Raw genomic sequence first — 20,527 nt, forward strand, 5'->3', positions numbered from 1 at the left:
TATTTCTCCACATTTCGTTTTAAATAAAAGCAACACTGAACAGATTAAACAAAAGTTACCTCAGGCCTGATTGGAGTTTTATAGTTTCATTACCACAGGAAAATAGTAAAATTTCTTGATTCCAATAAACAACAATTCTGGAAAACATATGTAGTTCTAATTTCTCAGTTTTGGGGGGCAAAATTAGGTGCCTCAACAAATTCGGGTCGACTTACACTCAAGTATATAAGGTAACTGATTAAATCATTTTGATGTTCTTAAACTTAATCAACAATTTTTCCTGTGATCAAGAAGAGATGTAACATAAAGCTGCAAATTACAATCTTTCACAAACAAAAAATCATGTAGCAGGAAAAGAAAATTGTTTTAATTTTTTGGTAACAGTAGGGAATAGCTAAGGTCAACTTGAGAAAATACTGTAGACACAACACCCTAGTTCCACAGATGGCCAAATGGCCAAAACTATGTTATATGTAGTTCTACAATTATCTTACAAATGTTTTTCCTTTTTCGAATGCAACTGCTCTGGATGTTATTTCAAGTGGCTGAACGGTGAGGGAGCAAAGAGGTTTTTTAACATGTACCTGTCATGCTTTTACACACACACACACACACACACACACACACACACACACACACACACACACACACACAAGCGCGCGCACACACATACATACACACCCCAACCTAAACAGATTTTACTCCCAATGAAGAAAATACAGATATTCCCAGGCAAGCTAAACAATATATCTACCCAGAAGTAATCAAATAGCAGTGCTTAATAATGACCATTTTCCTTTTGATCTTGTGCAAAATTATTCTATGCTACTATGTTCTATATCCCAACATTACACAATACTAGTTTCCAAAAATCAATGCACTTCAAGTCAATAAAGTACATCAATAAAGACACAAAGTACATCATGAATATCAGCAAAATGATTGTTTCCTAAAATATGTTTAGAGTTAACTATGTTGAAAAGTTAAGATTTTGCTTCAGATACTGTTGAAGGTGGTCACAGAAATCCAGGGTTCATCTCATATATTTTGACTCTAAACAAGTGTAATTTTGTGCAAGTTATTTTTCTGTTAGATCATAGCACAGCAAGCAACAGCTGCTTTTCAGCAACATGCTAGTATTATCAAGCATGGCAAATACAAGTTTTCCAATAAATCACTCATTTTCTAAGTTCCCCATAGCGACACTGAAAGCAACATACACAAAATATTCATTTAATTTTGTAACCTATTTGTATATTCGGCCTTTAGGGAAATTAAATGTTCATTATATATCTCCTTACCATAAATTATTAGGATACAGGTTTTAAACTAGTATTACTCCAATACTTATTTTACCAGAAAAACAGTTCTCTTATATGAAACAGATTTTAAAATTGTTCTATGTAAGAAATATTTCTTATTTTAAATATCTCATATGTTTTGCTCTTTAGAACTTACAGCCCAATCCAGATGTGGGTTCAGCAAAATGACATCTGGGAACAGCAGAGGACCATGCCAGAGTGTTTGCCCCCTCCACCGGCATAAGAGATACCACGCCAGCAGAGGGGGCAAAGACACCAGCATCTGGTATCCCACAGCTCCACAGTGTCAAAACCAGAAGTGGGCAGTGCCACAGAACTATGCTATTATCCAAATGGACACAAATGCAAGTGGGGTGGGACAGGGCATTCTTGGTTGTGCAGCTGACTTTAATCAGCTTCCACCTGGGCCTTTGAGCTGAGAATACCACACCATGGGCCTTGGATTTACACCATTCAAAAGGTATAACTCCATCCAGCCCCATGGAGAGCTCTTCAGACGATTGGAGGTGGCACAGTGCAGCAGCATTGGCATCATACCAGTATGGCAATAAATACTTTAAAACCACAGATATAAAAAATCCTATAAGCTAAAATATATCAAAAAAGCTCTCATTAGTTCTCACGCTATTAACACTTGGGTCCCATATTATTCCATTTATTGTAAGCAGGACCCCAACAGAGGGGGAAACAGAGGAGGGGTGTTTAGATGTTTCACCATCACTGCCTCAACCCCATGCCTAGTTGAACACCTCTGTCTTGCCAGCCCTGCAGAACTGTCTTAAATCACATAGGGCTCTTCACTCCTGAGACAGAGCGTTCCACCAGAAAGCTCTGGCCCTGGTTGAGGTTAGCCAGACGTCCCCTAGGCCAGGGATCACAAAACGTTTTTTGTTGGCTGATCATAATGGCCTTTGAGGGACATATTGGAAGAAGTGGTCTTGAAGTTCAATCATATTTTCAGTCTGAAGTGGTACAGTCAAGAAATATGTTAACTATCACATCTAATGTTTGAGAGAACAAATCAATCAGCAAGGGGATCCAGTATCTGCACACTATGTATACAGCCTGGGTCAAACAAGGCTGAACATACATCTATTCAGTAGAATACATAGTGTGCAGACACTCCCCGCCCCCTCTCCTTGAACAGTCTTCCATATGGCTGCTCCAGAAAGGTAAATTTGTACATGGAAACCTAATTGTACATGTGATTCAGCTTTGTAAGATGGACATATAATTAGTTATCTGACCAGGAAGACAGACTGGGAACGAAAATACTCAGACTTCTGGTTCAGCAAGAAATAGCAGACATTTCTTATTAATTTTCTTTTAATAAGTTCAACATTACAAGAGACATACATTATTTACAGATTCTCACTGGCATAAAACGTCCACTAAGCTCTTACAAATTAATTAAACCAGTCTTTGAGATGTTAGCATTTAAAGACTGGAGGCTCTCTTTCAAACTGTACAACAGAAACAAACAATTGCATGCCACTTACTTTACACAGTTAGTGGGTTAACAAGCCCAAGGAAGTTTTTCAGTATTCTGTTCTCTCAATTTGTAAACATATCTAAGAAACCAGTGAATTAAGGAATAATCATAAGTAGCAAATTCAAATAATTTATATAACATTTTAATGGAATACTATAATATAATACTATAATAACCATAATACATTCTAAAATATAAATATTTACATAACTTGTCAACCATGTCAGAGAATTCTATGGTCATATAATGTGTGTTAAAAAGACAAATCATTTAAAAATTAATAGTAAAACTTACTACCACAGAGATTGTGCAGGTTAGTGCAAAAATTGCACAAACGGAAGCAAAGCCATACAAAAGCCAATCACATCACTGCAGACACTTTTGTCTAACATCAGTCTGTGTCTCAATTGCAAGTTTCTGGAAGGTTTTTGGACAAGTCAATCTATATCATATGGCTGAAGTCCGCTGGGAGATTTCATCCCACTGTCAAAGAACCCTGTTGTAACTGCATGGATATCTGTACAAGTCGATGGAATTGGGACCTTGAACCAAAGTCATTGGTTCTGTAAATCCACAATAACACAGGTCTTTTTTCCCTGAACCCCTTCATTCTGTGACGTACCATCAACATCATCTGCTGTTTCGCTCTCTTCTTCTTCTATTATTTCAAAAGGAGTCATTACATCATAGAGAAATGAGAGGAAGCCATAAAACCAATCAGAACTTTCCTCTGCTAAAATATTAAGGACTTCCTCAAGTGAATCAATATTTTCATTATTGCCATCTTTGGTCAGGCCTACACAAGAATAAAGGAGAGAAAAAGAAAAAGAGAGAGAGAGAAGCAGCAGTTAGGTAGAAAAAGGAAATGGAAGAAAAAGGATTTAAGAGAATTTGAAATACGATCCTGTCTAACAAAGGCCCCTTCCGCACATGCAGAATAATACACTTTCAATCCACTTTCACAATTGTTTGCAAGTGAATTTTGCTATTCCGCATAGCTTCAAAGTGCACTGAAAGTGGATTGACAGTGCATTATTCTGCATGTGCGGAAGGGACCAAAGACAGATTTTCACTGTAAGCTCGAGCAAATTAGTGAAAAGAAACCTGAAGGTACTTAAAAGAAGCAACAAGTATACATTTCCCAAATATAAAGAAGATGAGCTTGCTAAGTCTATAAACCACTCTTATCATGTATTATCCTGGGGTGCTACAACAAGCAGTCCCCAAGATAGAAGTGCTTCTGGCAGGCCGCCTGTTGAATACTGGGTAGCCAGAAGTCTCAGTAGGACCCACCTCATCATGATATCTGCCCTTGAGTAGGTCCTGAAGTTAGAAACCCAAGATCACTTAGTGGGCAATCCCATATCTGGGCAACAGCCCCTTGTTCGAGGTCTGAGTCCTAAACTACATAACTGGGACACAGCTCCACATCCAATTCAGTTGTTCTGGCCCAATTTCCCAAGTTCTTAGCGGTTGAGCTCTTCCTGTGGCTTAATACTCACTTCTGCCTGCCAATCATATAATAAAGTAAAAGCAGCCATTTATTCCTGGATCTATCAGTGTTGTGCCATTGTGACACACATACAAATCCTTCTTCCATCATTCAAACCAACAAACTTCATGCTAATAAAACTACTGTTTTCTTTCTTCTGTACATACTAGCGTGAGTATATAATCTCTCTCCCCACACTTAGATGACCAATGCATGCATTAAATAAAGCATGCAGCAGGCTTAAGAAAGTATATTATTTTTTATTTATTATTCACCCCCCCCCCCCCTTTGCATGGGTTTGGAGCAGTTTACATCATTTAAACATGCCATATTAACAGAAACTACACAACTAATCCTTCGGAAAGCCTTTTGCTGCTGTCTGCCTCCAACAAGTGATAATCAATGGCATACTGATTCTAAACATAGAGGTATGATTAAACTACCTTTATGAATTAGTCTACTCCAGTTTTAAAGCCATATAAGATACTGGGCATCATATCTTGCAGAAACAACTTTTATTGTCCAACTTAGTTAGTTCACTCCAAGTTCTAATATGAAAGGGAGAAAAAAAATCTCCATCCGTTTTTTTCCACACCAAGACTACCTTTAGTTATCTTACTGAACTAAAACTAAAAAAATACCAAAACATTTTAGCCTTCTTTGTAAAAAAGGCAATTTTTCTAACTGTGCAATATACTTTCTGAGACAAGATGACCAAGAACTGCAAACATCAGAACTGCAACTTCACCATCTATATACATAAAAAGCTAACAGTGTTTTTGTTGATGATAGTATAACTCAGGAACTGCTGGGCCAATTCCTCTGAAAATTCCCAGCCACTATAGTCTGCCAGGTGAGAGTGTTTTTAGATGTTCACATACCTGAAATTTCACACCTGGCCCAGGTAAAATGCCTATTTCCTGGTGCTCCATGGTGAAGGACATGCAGCTATATATAAAAAGCTAACAGTGTTTTTGTTGATGATAGTATAACTCAGGAACTGCTGGGCCAATTCCTCTGAAAATTCCCAGCCACTATAGTCAGCCAGGCGAGAGTGTTCTTAGATGTTCACATACCTGAAATTTCACACCTGGCCCAGGTAAAACGCCTATTTCCTAGTGCTCCATGGTGAAGGACATGCAGCTGCCTGTGTGTAACTGTTAACCTTAGAATGTTCACTCAGATGGCCAGATATGAGCAGTGAAAACAGTACATAGGCAGTAACACGAGTGGAAGTGAAACACATACACACACATACACACGAGGGAGAGGGAAGGGAGGGAGAGGGAGAGGGAGGGGTGGCATGCAAGGGAAGAGAGGGAGGGAGAGGAAAGGGACGGAGGGGGAGGCATGCAAGGGAAGAGAAGTGAGAGAGGGGAGAGAGTGAGGGGTGGCATGCAAGGGAGGGGAGGCAGGGGGCCCAGCATCTTGATGTGACCCACCCATCCTAGTGGAGGGAAAGGGAAGGGAAGGAGGGGGAGGGGTGGCATGCAAGGGAAGAGAGTGAGGGGCGACATGCAAGTGATGGGAGGGAGGGGGGCCAGCATCTTGATATGACCCACCCACCCTAGCGGAGGGAAAGGTAAGGGAGGAGTGGTCGGATCCAAAAATTTTAATAACAGGTTCCGATGGTGGTGGGATTCAAACAGTGGCGCCGCCACATACACGCACCTCCAGTCCCTATTGGGCAGGGAGGTTGCTTTAGTCACCCCTTCTCGACACTCAGAAAAAATTAGTAACCACTTCTAGAGAAGTGGTGAGAACTGGTTGGATCCCACCTCTGGAAGGGAGGGAGGGGGAGGGGTGGCATGCAAGGGAAGAGAAGTGAGGGAGGGAAGAGAGTGAAGGGCGACATGCAAGGGACTGGAGGGAGGGCCAGGCACCCTAGATTCCCTGAATACTGTGGTTACAGTTAAGAAAACAGGCACGCATTACTCAGGGGTAAGCTCGGTACAGCAACCGTGACATACTTTGAATGGCTGCATCACGCCCCTCAGAGGGTTTCCTCAGAAGCGACACCCATTGCCACCAACCAAACTTACTCCCAGGTAAAGGATCATGACCAGCCAGTCTAGATGTGTGGGAGGGGTGCCTTTCCATTCCCCTCCCCAAGGAATGCAGGCACACACATCACTGACATCGCACAGTATCAGGCTGCGTGTTTGCATGAACACGTACTGCTGGCCTCTGCAATTGATTTGCTGCCACTGTTCCTTTCCCATTTCACCACAATAAGCAACAGCAACGTGTGGCCGGGCCACGCTAGTACATTTATATGAAGGCATTAGAATGCTGATCGTTATTTTCAACTCCTTTCCCCCAGAATCCCTTGCACAGAATGTATCTATTTCACTACCATCTCATGAAGTTTATGTTTTCATTGTGTAATTGGTCACCACTCAGTTCAGTCCCATCAGCACATATGTCAGGTTCAGATTTTTCTCCTCAAATACATAGTTTCACATTTGCTATTCACCAAATTTGGAAATATTCCTCTGCAATTCTTTGCACTCTGCTTTGTTTTTCACTATACGGAATAATCTGATGCCATTCACAAACTGGACTCACACCAGAATATTTGCCAATACATTACATATTGTTGATATCAAAGAAGAGCTTGTGGGAACTCACTACTCCCCTTCCTTTTGAGAACTGTCATTTACTATTTGATCTCTCTTTTTTAACCAATAATGGATCGACAGGAAGACCTGTTAAATTTAATCAAAGACTGTGACATTTACCCAGAAGCATCTGGTGAACTAGTTAACAAAATGATTTTGGAAGTCCACGAATATAGTAACTCCCAGACCAGTAGGTGCTTGATTGCCATGCAAGTCTTATTAATGTTGCTGAGATGACACTTCCACCTGTGGCCACCAAATGCGATGACCATTCTTTTTTATAAATAATATATATGTGCCAACTAATATTTGTTCCCTTAATTCTTCCCCATATGGTAACTGTCATCAGGAATATAAATTCCAAAAAAAAACCCCAAACAAACCATTATCTCCTTTTGGTAGTGGCCTACATGGTCCCTATAAGGCAAAGTGGCCTAAGTGGTCCTAAGAAAATAGTGTCTGGGGGGGAGGGGGGGATCCAACGTTTCTTCACAAAGTAAGATTTTATTTATAACTGATAGGTAACTTCAAGGTTTCAAGCTAAATATTAACAAATTAAAATCAAACCGAGGCAACGAATGCTTTGAGGACTTCACTGAACATAAATTCCCTCTGACACTTTCTCTCTCTTTCGTAGTTCTCTCAGACTCCGTCTTTATTCTGTCCAACAGTTTACTGAGACTCTGATTTTCTCTGTATACCCTCTGACTTTCTAACTCTCTCAAGAGAGCTTTGAAACTCTATGGCTTCTCACATAGAAACCTTAACACATTCCCTAGCATTTGTTCACACAGAACTTTTACTCATTCGGTCTTTTCACTCAGAAGCCCTAGCACATTCTGCCTTGCTCACACAGTTTTTACTCTCTCTGGCTACAGTTCTGACACTCCCAGTCCTTTCACTTTGAAATCCTGTCACACTCTGCCCTCTCTGACACCTTTTGCCAGTCCAACACAACACTCCCACAGGCACATACTCTGGAATCAACCAATCGTGTCGCTATCTCATCCCCCTTTCATTCCTGTTTCTCTCTCCAGCTCAGTTCTCAGTTTAAAGTCACACACACAAAAATCATTAGTTTTTTCCCCATAAAATTACTTTATTTATATAGTTACAGACACCACCATGATAATGCATGTATTGATTATTACTCTACCTGAATCTGCACACTAATAATTAGAACAACACGGTCAAATATGCATGCATTGCTTGGGGGAAAAATGGGATAATACATATATAAACAATAAAAATATGCCTGTGTCACAACCCATCATAATCCCTTCACATAGTAGAAAGGGCCTGCAACAGCGGCCAATGATTTTCTCTTGAAGTTTGGGGGCTTTTAAAAAGTCCCCTTGCTTTTCCTTTTTCTCCCTCCATATCCAGATTTTTATGCAAACCTGGGGCTTCTCCATTCACTGTTCATAGCCCTTTTATGTTCATTTTTTGATCCACATTTTTGTCCATGTTCAATATTACAGTAGATATAAGATCCTGTAAAGCAGTGAGTTGAAGCTGAATATAGTATCATTCACACTGAATTTTGACCCTATCTCCATTCCACTTTTCAAACACATTATTGTATGGGTTATAAAGTATATCATAAACACAAGAGATCTGGCAAATGTGCAAACCAAATAATTTCTTTGCTAATTCTACTAACAAGTTCTGTGACTTCTTTATTTCATTTATTTTATTATATTTTATTTATTTCATTACATTTTTTATACCGCCCTTCCCATTTGGGGCTCGCAGTGACTTACAAATTTAAGCTTGTAGTAAAATACATAAAAGAAATGCACTTTCTGGGCATCATCAAATAAAGACTAAATACACTGGAAAATGCTTGGCAAGTAGAGTACCACAGAACAAAAAAAATCCTGATTAATTAAAGGCTGTCTACAAAGGCTCTCTACAAAACTCATGAATTAGTTACAGTAGTTTCCCTGCTCTGAACAAAAAAAGTTAATTAAATGCTGGACCTTTAAATCACATATGACTGTGGGAGGAGAATGACAGTGCTACTTCCAATTCAGTTTTTCTGCAGGAAAGAGACCGGATTCCAAGACTCAAGTTCCTTCAATTTCTAGATTTTCATACTCTTTTCTACCTTTACTCTGTCCAGTTTCTCTACCATTCTATTATTACCGACCTTCTTCTTTTTAATGATGCTGTTTGTTTTAATCTGCTCTCGCCTGTGTTCTATCTATATGCTGATTAAGAACTTTTTGTTGTTGTTTTTATCGTACAAGTCTTTTCAGTGTGCGTTTTTTTATCGTACAAGTCTTTTCAGTTGTTTCACATGACAGCACAAATGTCTTTGTCTTGCTGCTTCTTTGTCTAGTTTCCTCAATTATATCTTGGAGAAGTACCCTTCATCATCCTTCATCATTCAATTATATCTTGGAGAAGAACACCCTTCATCATCCTTCATCACTCTTCTTCAGATTTTGCATTGGCTCTCATTCATTTCCAGCCCTATCTAACCTTCATTGGTTTTCCTTTCTAATCAACTCACTTTGCACATTCTTCACCAGCACATTTGCAATTTCTCCAGAATCTTTTCTTCTATTTCTTCTTTTCTATACTTTACATCATGGAAGTACAGCACTCAGAAGTGCATTTTCACACATTTTTTTTTCAGATAGTGTTATTAATCAGTGACTATATCTTCTTATAACATGTTAGTTTCATACCTTTTCTGCTGTTCATTTTCACTCTAGGTCTTCCATCCTTTTAGCCAGCAACTCAAATATTTAATATTATTCCCTGTTTATAGATTAATGAAATTAATAGTGATTTATGCCAAGATCACAGAACAAGGTCTTGGGTAAGTCAAGATTGGACCCATATGTCTCACATCCACCACCAAAATATTATTCTACTGGACCAGTTCAGGTCCTCCCATTTTATGGTCTGATTTGAAACGAAACACAGAAAGGAATTAAAGTCCAACCCTTCCTTGTGTATGGTGTATGTAGTGATTAGAGTAGCCCTGGTCACAATCTGCAGTAAACCCAAGTGCATGTGACTTTTCTTTATATGTAGCATTGAGTAATTCTCATGTACATTCGATGCATGTATAACTCTATATGCCATTCAGACCCCATGTTTATCCAAGCAATAGTCAGTCCCTAGTTTTGTTTGTAAAGTGAATGGGTGTGGCTATTTATTACAAACAGATGCATAAACACACATGCAGGATATACTTGCATTCACTATGTCAACAGGGCTAGTGTCAGTCTAGGATCAGGGACATGCAAGCTCAAATCCCCACTGAGCCAGGGATGCCTGCTGTGTGATGATGGGCCAGTCACATATTCTCAGTCTAACTCACCTCACAGGGTTGCATAGAGGATAAAGTAGAAAAGAGGAGAATAATTTAATTCACTGTGAATCCCCATTGATTTAAATTAAATAAACATAAATAAAACAAATACTGAAGAACAGTGAACACCTTGAAGGAATGGAAAGAGTAGATTGAAAAGCATCTTTAGAGCAAGCATCTTCTTATCTAAAGATGACAGAAGGGAGAAATCCGGCATAGAATACACCATTCCACTCTCACCAGTGAGTTGACTATAGAATGGGGAAAAAGATACATCCAAAGGAACAACAGTCGTCAGGACTAGGCAAACTTTTCCCATGCATGTGTCAGCTCATGCCTTCTTAAGAATTAATAATTCTCAATCCTTCCTGAATGGAAAATGTATTCCAGAGGGTAGAGCCATCTACAAATTGAGATTTTAGTGTACAAACACCACCCCTTTGAGAAGCCATGGTGCAGCTCAATTCTAGCTACCTGCCAGCAGTCAAGACACACAATATGCCTACAGAGGCACTTTGATACTCTGACAAGTCACAGATGGACTGAAATTCTTAAGCAAGGATTATCGGTGGTAGCTGATGGGATCAGTATTTTTAATAGTAAAAACTCATGGGAGGATAAATATTTCCTTTAAATATAAGGCTAATAGGGTTGCAGTTTTCAGAAGGGCAAGTCAAAGATGTCAACCCCAAGGCATACTTCACTTTCAAATCCTCCTTGCAAAGTGATAGTACTAAAAACAAGGATGGAACTACGAGAGCAATAGTCATTTAGTTGCCCATCAGCTAAAATAACCGTTTAGAATAATTTCAACTGGATATCAGTTTGACAACACCATATTGCCTATGTCATTTTCCTAATGGTTTCAGAATTCTTAAAGGCAGAATTCTAATAACCTGGCATTCTAATTTACAACTTCTCTGTCCAGTACATACATTATTTTATTTATTTATAACACATAATATTACGAGCATCTGGAAAATCCATATTTTACATATTTCAAGTTGGAAATGTGAACACAACTTTAAACCAAAGGGTTTTTCAATAACATTTCTTTCTATAATACTGGAGAACTTATGTTGCACTAATAATCTACTAATAACATATATTAGGAGGTAGTTCAAATTGAATTGAATTTGATATTTCAATTTTACAACACAAGCAGGTACAGTGATGGAATACAGAAACACCGGACTAAACACAACACTGAGGATAAAATTTTACAAGTGTGTACTTGCCTAGTAAAATCTTGGCATCGTCCACATCAAAATCACCGTCCCCATCAGCATCATAGATCCCAAGCTTCCCTACAGTAGAGAGGCAGAAATAAATTATTCGATCTCTTTCAACATTAAATTAAATCTGTATTGAAATGTAGCAAGAAATAATAATTCACATGATTTATAAAAGCCACCATTTAAAGCACAAATGTAAACCAATAACTTTGAGATGTTTTTGAATACATTTCTGTCTTTAATAGTCAATAGGATGTATCCAGCCAGTTTTATCACTCATTCTCACCTAAATCCCATCTCCTTACCACATCCTCCATTCCACAGGGTTTTGTCCATGCAGGGCCCATGGTCCCCAGAACTACTTTCTTAGTAGACAAATAAGACCCTCATCCCCTTTTCACCAGCAAAAAAACCTGGCTGGATTCATCCTTATGTATCCTACATAAATCTGAATTCCTTTCACATAATCTGATAATTAATACCTCAGAAATTATACAAAGCTTCTATCTAAGATATGGTACAGGTAAGATGTCAAAATTGCTGTAATCCTGCTTCTCTAAAGTCAAACTGAAGCTTTGCAGCTGACTCCAGCAGTTGCAGAATTATACTCAACAGCTCACACGGAAAATTATTGGTCATTGCTTTGCAGTAATTACTTATTAACATACTTGCATATCTTACAACAAAAAAATCTAATACTCTGAATGCAACAAATCAAGTATCTTGAATGCACACAGAAATTATGCAGATGCAAAAGATGCAGAGGTATTCTTGCGCCTATGGAAATCTGCAAACTTTTGTATTTGTGAAACTGACAGCTGCATCAAAGAGGATGTGGCCGCAGTGCCACATCACTTCCATAGAGGCTTCCCAGCAGCATTGGGAGGCTTGAAGCCCCTGCTGGACTTCATAGGCTTATCCCATAGACCAGGGGTCCCCAAACTTTTTAAACAGGGGGCCAGTTCACTGTTCCTCAGACTGTTGGAGGGCCGGACTAAAAAAAACTATGAACAAATTCCTATGCACAAATGATTGTAAAATGTTTGATTTCACCTTTCAGCCTTTCTGTCATGGTCTATTTTTAGAACAGTGACCAGAGTATATCAAGTACAGGGTGGGCTCCAAATATTGTTGGGGAGGCTGTGGAATACCTTCCCCTGTAAAAAAAAAAAAAAGCAGAACTTTCCCAATCACGCATTCCATCTAACCCAGGATCAGCCTGGCTGATGCCAATGGGAGTGAGGCGGAACAGAAAGCCTGAGAGCAACACATGAAGTAGCCGAGAGGGAAGGGCGGAGCAGGCGTTGCCACATGTAAGGTTTCCAACTCTGGGTCAGAAAATTCATGGAGATTTGGGGGTGCAATCTGAGAAAGGCAGGGTTTGGGGTGGGGAGCCCACCGTCCAAAGTAGTCATTTTCTCTAGGAATTGATCTCTGTCACCTGGAGGCCAGCTGTAATTCTGGGACATTTCCAGGCCTCCCCTAGAGGTTGGCTACTCTTACGTAGAGGTAATATCCACAAATATGTCTCCTGCCTGTGATCAGCAATGTTTAGAAGGCAGCAACTCCAGTCACAGTAAAAGAGCAGACCTGTGGGCATTGTCTTGTTGCATAGGCTGGTTGGGGAGAAAGGAGTCCAGGAGCCCAAGGGAGCCGATCTGGCAGACCCCGAAGGCCGCGGGTATCTCCAGGGCTCTGTTTTCCCTCCAGCAGACCCAACAGTCAAAGCCACAGAGATGTGTTCGCCACCTACCAGCAGGTCCCGCAGGGTGGAGGGTGGGGATCGCCCTGCTTGCTTTTCGCTGGTCTTGTTGGCAGGGGCACTGAGCAGAGGTGTGTGGCCCCATTCACAGGTTGTGGGGGGCGTGAAGGCAGACGAGCGACTGCAAGAACAACAACCCAGTGGGAAACCCTCCCACTCGAGCCCTGCAGAAGCAGATGGTGAGACCCTGCCAGTTCTCGGGAAGCACAGCGGAGCTGGGGAATCCAGGTGGATTCAGTGCCCTGTTCGCTCAAGCAGTCGTGGGTGACTGTGTGTTTTGGGGAGCGCGACATCTGTTGCCCCAGCCTCGAGATAGAAAGCCTACCCCGACTGGGGCTCAACAGTCACCTGTCCTCTCAAAAGCACGTTTATTCTCATTCCCCCACCCTGAGCCTCAGGGCCGTCCTGGGCATCCAGGGACAGGAAATCCACACCCGCTTTGCTTCCCTCCCCGCCGACTGAAGAGGAGTCGCCCTCTTCGCTTCCCCGATCCTTCGTGCTGGTGGTGGGGCGGGCAAGCCCCTTGCGCCAGAGAGGCTGATTCCTCCTCTCCCTCGAGCCCCCACTGCACGTGAATGGAGACATCGACGCCATGCCTGGCGGGCCGGATAAATGCCTTCAGGGGGCCACATTTGGCCCCTGGGCCGTAGTTTGGGGACCCCTGCCATAGACTGTTTAGGTGCTGTAAGTCTGTCGTAAGGTGGCTAACAGTTGTGGCAGCAATGGCAGGGGCACTGCGATGGTGGCGCCACATTCAGCGCCATGTTCCAGTCCCAGGGAGGGACACGGTGGCCGTACTCCAATGCAATGGCCCCATCACTGAGGCAAGTGCCAAGAAGTGTCAGAGTGGTATAGTGGGTGTGGTGCAATGGTCAAAGTATGACCCCACACATACCCATCTTCAGAGCTCAGGTGACTGACTACTACAAACAGATAGGTGTGGTAGTGCTCAAATTATGGAGCTCCTTTCTCCACTTTATTTGAAAGGTGCCTGTAGTGTCAGATTTCCAGCATCAGTTAAGACTGTTTTTCACTTCAGCTGTTGGTGACAAAAACTGTTTTGTTTTGTTTTTCTCTCTAAATCATTAGTAGCTTAATTATGACTCTGCATTTAAGAACATAAGAACTAGCCTGCTGGATCAGACCAGAGTCCATCTAGTCCAGCATTCTGCTACTCACAGTGGCCCACCAGGTGCCTTTGGGAGCTCACGTGCAGGATTTATTTTAACAATTGTTTAAAAAAAACCTTACAACCCACCTTGACAGTCTACTGGAAAGATATTTTAAATAAATAATTGCAGTTTAATAGTGAAACAGATTTATTTGCAGGTAATAAAATAACTTACTAAATTAGTTAAACTCTGTTACCTACAATAACTGGTTATGAAAAATACCACAGCAATTTTCACAAACTCTGCCAAGCAGCTCTATCTTAAAGACCAGTTTGTTTTCAATAAAACCTGATCATTTGCCTCTTAACTCACTGCCCCATGTGGAGTTCAGTGAGATCTCTAGTTGTTGTGGTAAACGGAGGTATCTGCATTTTCCCCTGCCCACTTTTCATATCCCAAAATCCCAGACAAATTATGTTATGTGATTCAGTAGATCAATCTCATCTTCCTGGGAAACAGATAAAGAGCAACAAGATGTCCAAAAGAAGCTTCAGAGAGAGAGGAATGAAACATCTGCATGCCAGAAGTGGCCAAGAAAACCTCTTGTTTCTCTGATTATATGAGGAAGCAACCTAGCTAGATTTCCTCCAAATGAGAAAGGGAGGTGTGATGGCTCATCATCCTCTGCCATTTAAGTTTTCCATTATTCAACCCCAAACTAAGGAGCAGCAGCTGTTGAAGAAGTTTATGCTTTTAAAAACCATAGGGATATATAATATGGAACACAGTGAGAAGGCACAAACAACAAAAATCAAGTCTATACAAGTAACTTTCAGAAATGAAAAACAGTGGTTACATTTGCTTTTCATATCTAAATGCTAACTCCACCAGTCAGTCAAACCATCAATTGTAGAAGTACAAAACAATTATATATACACCTGCACACCTTTAAAAGTTTATAACGCTCATACCCATGAAGTATAAACATAACTTACATTCTATAATCCTACCTTGAAGTACCTCTGAGAAGTTATATTGGAAGTCCTTTGCTTTGGCTGCATGCATGGTAAAAATATAGAAAGCATTATTCACATCACGAAACCCCTCAAACACATAAGCTACATGATCCTTCTGCACTTACATATGAAATTGGAACCTTGGATTACTTGCTGGGAAGGTTCCTTTCGCTCTCAGGTAGGGAAGGCATCGTCAGAGAGCAGATTACTCCCGCCCATTCCTTATGGAGGAAGGACTAAACTTCCGCTTGTTGGCCCCCTCTTGGCTCAGTTTAAAGATTGAGCTCCAAGTAAGAGAACCTTAAGGTAAGAGGACTATAACAACGTAACAACAAATAAAGGTACAGACTATTAGTTTGAACATTGTGAAAAAATCATCAGTGAGGGAAGAACACAGATAAGTATTGTGGATAAGGCAGGAGAAGATACTTATCCACACTGTTCTTCAGGAATATCTTTTATTTCTTCAGATTTGATTTCCTTGCTGTGATCCAGTGAACTATTCAGACTTTGGGTGGGCAAGATGCCCTCCTTACCTCAGAGCAGAACCTCAGAGATGCCCTCCTTACCTCAGAGCAGTTACCTCCTTACTTCACAGTGAGTAATCCAAAGTTCCAGTTTCATATACAAGTGTTCTGTTCTCGCCCTGAGGGGGAGGAGCATGGGACATCCAAGAGTAACTTTTCAGTATGAATTCGGGAGGAATGTTTCTTCACCACTTCCTGTAACACTCTGTAACCAAAAGCTGCATCCATGAATGCCTAGGCATTTAGCTTGTAGTGATTAACAAAGGTGGACACAGAAGCCCAGTGGCAGCCTTGCACATTCCTTCACAGGAGCTTGACAGTCCAATGTTGCATTTGTGGCTGCACTTTGAAGAGAAGACCTGAGTCCTGGTGCGCTTTTTCTCTTTTCTTGCCAGTGGGAAGACTAGAAATTTGGAAGCTGCAAAATTCTATTGCGTAGCCCTGTTGAATGGTTTGGAGAACAATGACCTGGCTGAGATGCAGCCCACGGATGATGATACTGCAGAAGTCTTCCCTCCACTGGTCACCAGTGTGGTGTCACTGTTTTGCTTGTTGATTCAGTCCAAGTCAACAGTCAACAAGTGGAAGTTTAGTTCTGCCTCCTTAAGAAATAGATGGGAATAACCCACATTCTGAAGATACCCTTGCCCCTCAGAGCGAGAAATAAGCATTTCCCCATTTTAATTCTTTATTAGGACTATATATCATATAACCTTGATCATTCTCAGATCCTAACAAATAAGCCTGAATTGAATAATGATCTGCCTGATAACAAATACATGAATAATGAATAAGCACCCATTATCATGGAAGTTATGAAAGAAAATTGTGAAACAATAATTCACGATGTTCGCAACATTAAACCCATTTTCTTAATCACTCTAACTTACAGTGTGCAGCATATGGAACTCTTACCTAGGACTTCCTCGTAATCTACAAGTTCAAACCAAACCACTGCAACTGATGTCCATACTCCCAGTAGTGCAATTACCATAAACCACGTAAAAAATGAACTTCCAGAAACGCCCTCTTTCTTGCCATTCTTGTTTCCATGCTTTGTTTCTGTAAAATAAAGCAATTTAATTATTATAGGAAGGCATAGCTGTAGCTACATGTCATTTTACTGCAAAATTCAGCATAATGGGTTCTGTTACATACATGCAGCAACTGTTATTATCTACTGATTAATCCATATAACTGTTGGATAAGAAGGTACCGTATGAGGACAGGAGGGTCTTTCACCAGCTTCAGCTTGTGAGCCAACTGTGGCCCTTCCTGCATAACAGATCCTGCCACTGTAGTTCATATCTTGGTAACATCTAGATTAGATTAAGGTGACCAGATGGTCACCTTGTGAACCCGGGACGGGGGCAGGCGGCTGTGCGCGCACAGCCGCAGGAGCACATTGCCTTCTGGGGCGCTGCCGTTTCCCGCCGAAATGGCAGCGCCCCAGAAGGCAGTGCTCCTGTGGCCGCGGCCGCGTGCGCACACAGTCGCAGGAGTGCACTGCCGGAAACGGCAGTGCCCCAGAAGGCCGTGCTCCTGCCGCCGCGCGCGCGGGAGGCTGCCGCACTGCCTTGCGCCCCAGAAGGCAGAGCTGCAGCCTCCCAAAAATCGGGACAATGGAAGGAACCCGCAGGACGCGGGACAAATTGTGCGAAGGCGGGACTGTCCCACCAAAAGCGGGATGGCTGGTCAGACTTGATTAGATGCAATACACTTTATGTGGGGCTGCCTTGAAAAGTGTCTGGAAACTGCATTTGGTATGGAATGCTGAAAAACAGTATTAACTGGAGTGGGTCATAAAGACAATGTTATTCCAATGTAGTTCAATGTATACTGGCTTCCACTTTGCTTCATTTAAAGCCCTATACCCATGGTGGCGAACCTTTGGCACTCCAGATGTTATGGACTACAATTCCCATCAGCCCCTGCCAGCATGGCCAATTGTAGGGGCTGATGGGAAATGTAGTCCATAACATCTGGAGTGCCAAAGGTTCGCCACCACTGCCCTATACTATGTAGGACGAGCATACCTTAAAAACTGCCTGCTCTTATATGAACCCACACAATCATTACAGTCATCTTCAAGGGCCCTCTTTCAGGCTAGATAGGTGGCAACCACATTACAGGCCTTTTTTATCACAGCATGAGAACTGCAGAACTCTCTGCCCAAGCAGATTAATCTAAACCCACTCTTATCATTATTCTACAAGTGACCAAAGACCTTTTTGTTTAGTTGACTTTTCCTTACTGACTTCTTGGTGTTCTTAATTAGAGTTTCTATGTATGGATTTAAAGTTGGTTTTTAATTTTCTTTAATTGTTTGCTGCATTGACTATCCTAGGTGGAAACAATGTAGGGATATAAATGCTTTAAATACAATAAACAAACTTTCAATGAACAAGGAAAAATTATTTTAAATTGTCCATTTTGTATTCCATTTTGTAACAAGAGTGCATACTACTTAGTTGTTAAAGCAATTAAAGCACGTTGATTTTATGCTACCTTAGCAAAATCCAAAACTTCTGGTCATACTGGCACATACATTTCACACTATAACATTGCACCCACTTAGTAAAAAGGGCAGGGACAGCGGAATTCATCAGTCTGCATTTGGCTATGCCCATGCTTGTGCAAAAACTCTAGGCAAGCAGGCCTGTACACAACATTGAGTATCCCGGATTGTGGGCTAAATGCCCAGAACATTCCATAAACAATGGCTAATAACTACAGGGCAGAACATTTTTTTTTCATGACAATAGAAAGCAGCTATCCTCACTTTTTATTTGATAGGTATATAAATACTGATAATTTACTATAATATATATTATATTTCTAATGTTTTTTCTTCATAATCCTTTCTGTACTATATAATCCTCAATTGGTTTACTATCATAATGGACTAAGTTTTATAAAACTGTACACACAGAATGCAACATGACTGAGATTTAGCTTACACCAGATTCATATTTTAGTTGATAATACCTGAGAGGTATTTTAATCAAAGTAGTAGTAGATTAATCTTTTACATCTACATACTGCCAATCTTCTATATAAATGGCTTTTTGGGTGTTGAAGGAAGAATGAAAAAGTTTTCACTTATTAAATTGGAAGTTAGTATTCAAAAAGTTACTGCAGTATTTTCTAGCAACATTCAGATGTCATGAACAAACACAGTCGGCTTGCTGTGCTTGGGAATACCCCTCACGCATCCCAACTATTTCCTGCTTTAGTATTTCCAGAGTTATCTAACACTTCCAGTATGATTCAGCTCCAGCTTGCCATGATGTCTCAATGATGACACATTTTTAAAATCTGAATATCTTAAAGGAATACTCTGATTTCCCAAAGTACATAGTGGAGACACTAGAAGATAACGTTTGTGGTGGGGCCACGGCTCATCTGCTTTGTCCATCAGAGTAAGTACTACCTACTCTAACTGCAGCAGTTCTCCAGGGTCCAAAACAGAAAGTCTTTCACATCACCTACAACCAAATCCTTTTAACTGGTGATGCTGAGGATTAAACCTGGGACTTTCTGCATATGTTGTGACATTGAGCTACAACCATTCAACAAAGTAGTTTCAAGGTGTTCACTTAAGGAACAGGCGAGGGTCAGGTCATGGGGATTTATAGGAGGAATAGATTCTTGAGGTCACTATATCAACAGCTGGGTTCTCCCTACTAAGGCATCAGATAATTCCAGAGGCGGAGCTTCCACGGGGACATATGGGAACTTATGTCCCGGGCAGGCCACCGTTTGGTCATGTGGGGGTCATGCCGTTTGCCCCCACATCCCTCCTCCTTCCCCCCCTTGGCCCAGCCCCGCCAGGCTGCCTGGGACTGCCACCACATTAGGTAAGTGGGACGCAAGGAGAGGCGCTGGGGGGCGCCCAGAGAAGGTGCTGTTCCGGGCCCCATGTTCCCTCGTGATGCTTGGGGCAGCCACAGAAGGCCTGGAGAAAGGGCCTCCATCCCAACTCAAGTCAAGCTGTGAAGAGCCTGGCGAGACCTTCTCCACCTCACCCCCTTCAAGCTTGCTGGGCTGCCAAGAGCCTGGCGAGTTTCTCTGCCCCACGATCTGGGGAGCTTGAAGGGGACAGGGCGGGGAAGCTCTCAGCGGGATCCCCATGGCCTGGCTTGAGTTGGGATGGAGGGCTCTTTCTCCAGGCCTTCTGTGGTCTGGGGAGCTGGAAGAGGGTGGAGTGCCAGCTCGCGCCAGGCTCAGTGAGAGCTTCCCCACCTCGCTTCGCCTCAAAGCTCGCCAGGCCACCACAAGCCTGGCAAGAGCTTCCCTGGCCCGCAGCGTGAGGAGCTTCAGGGTGAGGAGAGGTGAAGAAGCTCTCGCCGAGCCTGGCAGGAGCTGCCCCCACACTGCCCACCTTTGAACTCCCTGGGCCACAGAGGGTCCAGCGAGAGTCACTCCCACCCAGAGGTGGGATCCAGCAGGTTCTCACCAGTTCCTGAGAGGGGGTTACTAATTATCTGTGTGTGCCGAGAGGGGGTTACTAATTGGGTCTGCTTTTCCATTAGAAATTCCATTAGGTCCAAAAATCATAAAGTCCTGTTGTTTCCTTTGTGGCTGGTTAGCAAAGGTAGAAAACGGAATAATTCTCCC

The 20,527-nt window shown here is 41.7% G+C and overlaps 1 protein-coding gene across 5 annotated transcripts in view; it reads right to left on the reverse strand.

Moving 5' to 3' along the window:
• ASPH (aspartate beta-hydroxylase) overlaps window positions 1-20,527 on the reverse strand; it is a 145,834-nt gene that overhangs the window by 99,956 nt on the left and 25,351 nt on the right. For 3 of the 5 annotated variants that reach the window (XM_048507294.1, XM_048507291.1, XM_048507292.1), the window contains exons 2-4: window positions 16,823-16,969; window positions 15,375-15,419; window positions 11,494-11,562 (exon numbers count right to left, since the gene is read on the reverse strand). In XM_048507294.1, the coding sequence (XP_048363251.1) occupies window positions 11,494-11,562; window positions 15,375-15,419; window positions 16,823-16,969 (261 nt within the window). The remainder of the gene's footprint in view (window positions 1-11,493; window positions 11,563-15,374; window positions 15,420-16,822; window positions 16,970-20,527) is intronic. The other 2 variants (XM_048507293.1, XM_048507295.1) reach the window with 1 other exon arrangement.

The sequence above is a fragment of the Sphaerodactylus townsendi genome, linkage group LG09 (assembly GCF_021028975.2).
Source record: "Sphaerodactylus townsendi isolate TG3544 linkage group LG09, MPM_Stown_v2.3, whole genome shotgun sequence".
In the NCBI taxonomy this organism is placed as follows: domain Eukaryota; kingdom Metazoa; phylum Chordata; class Lepidosauria; order Squamata; family Sphaerodactylidae; genus Sphaerodactylus; species Sphaerodactylus townsendi.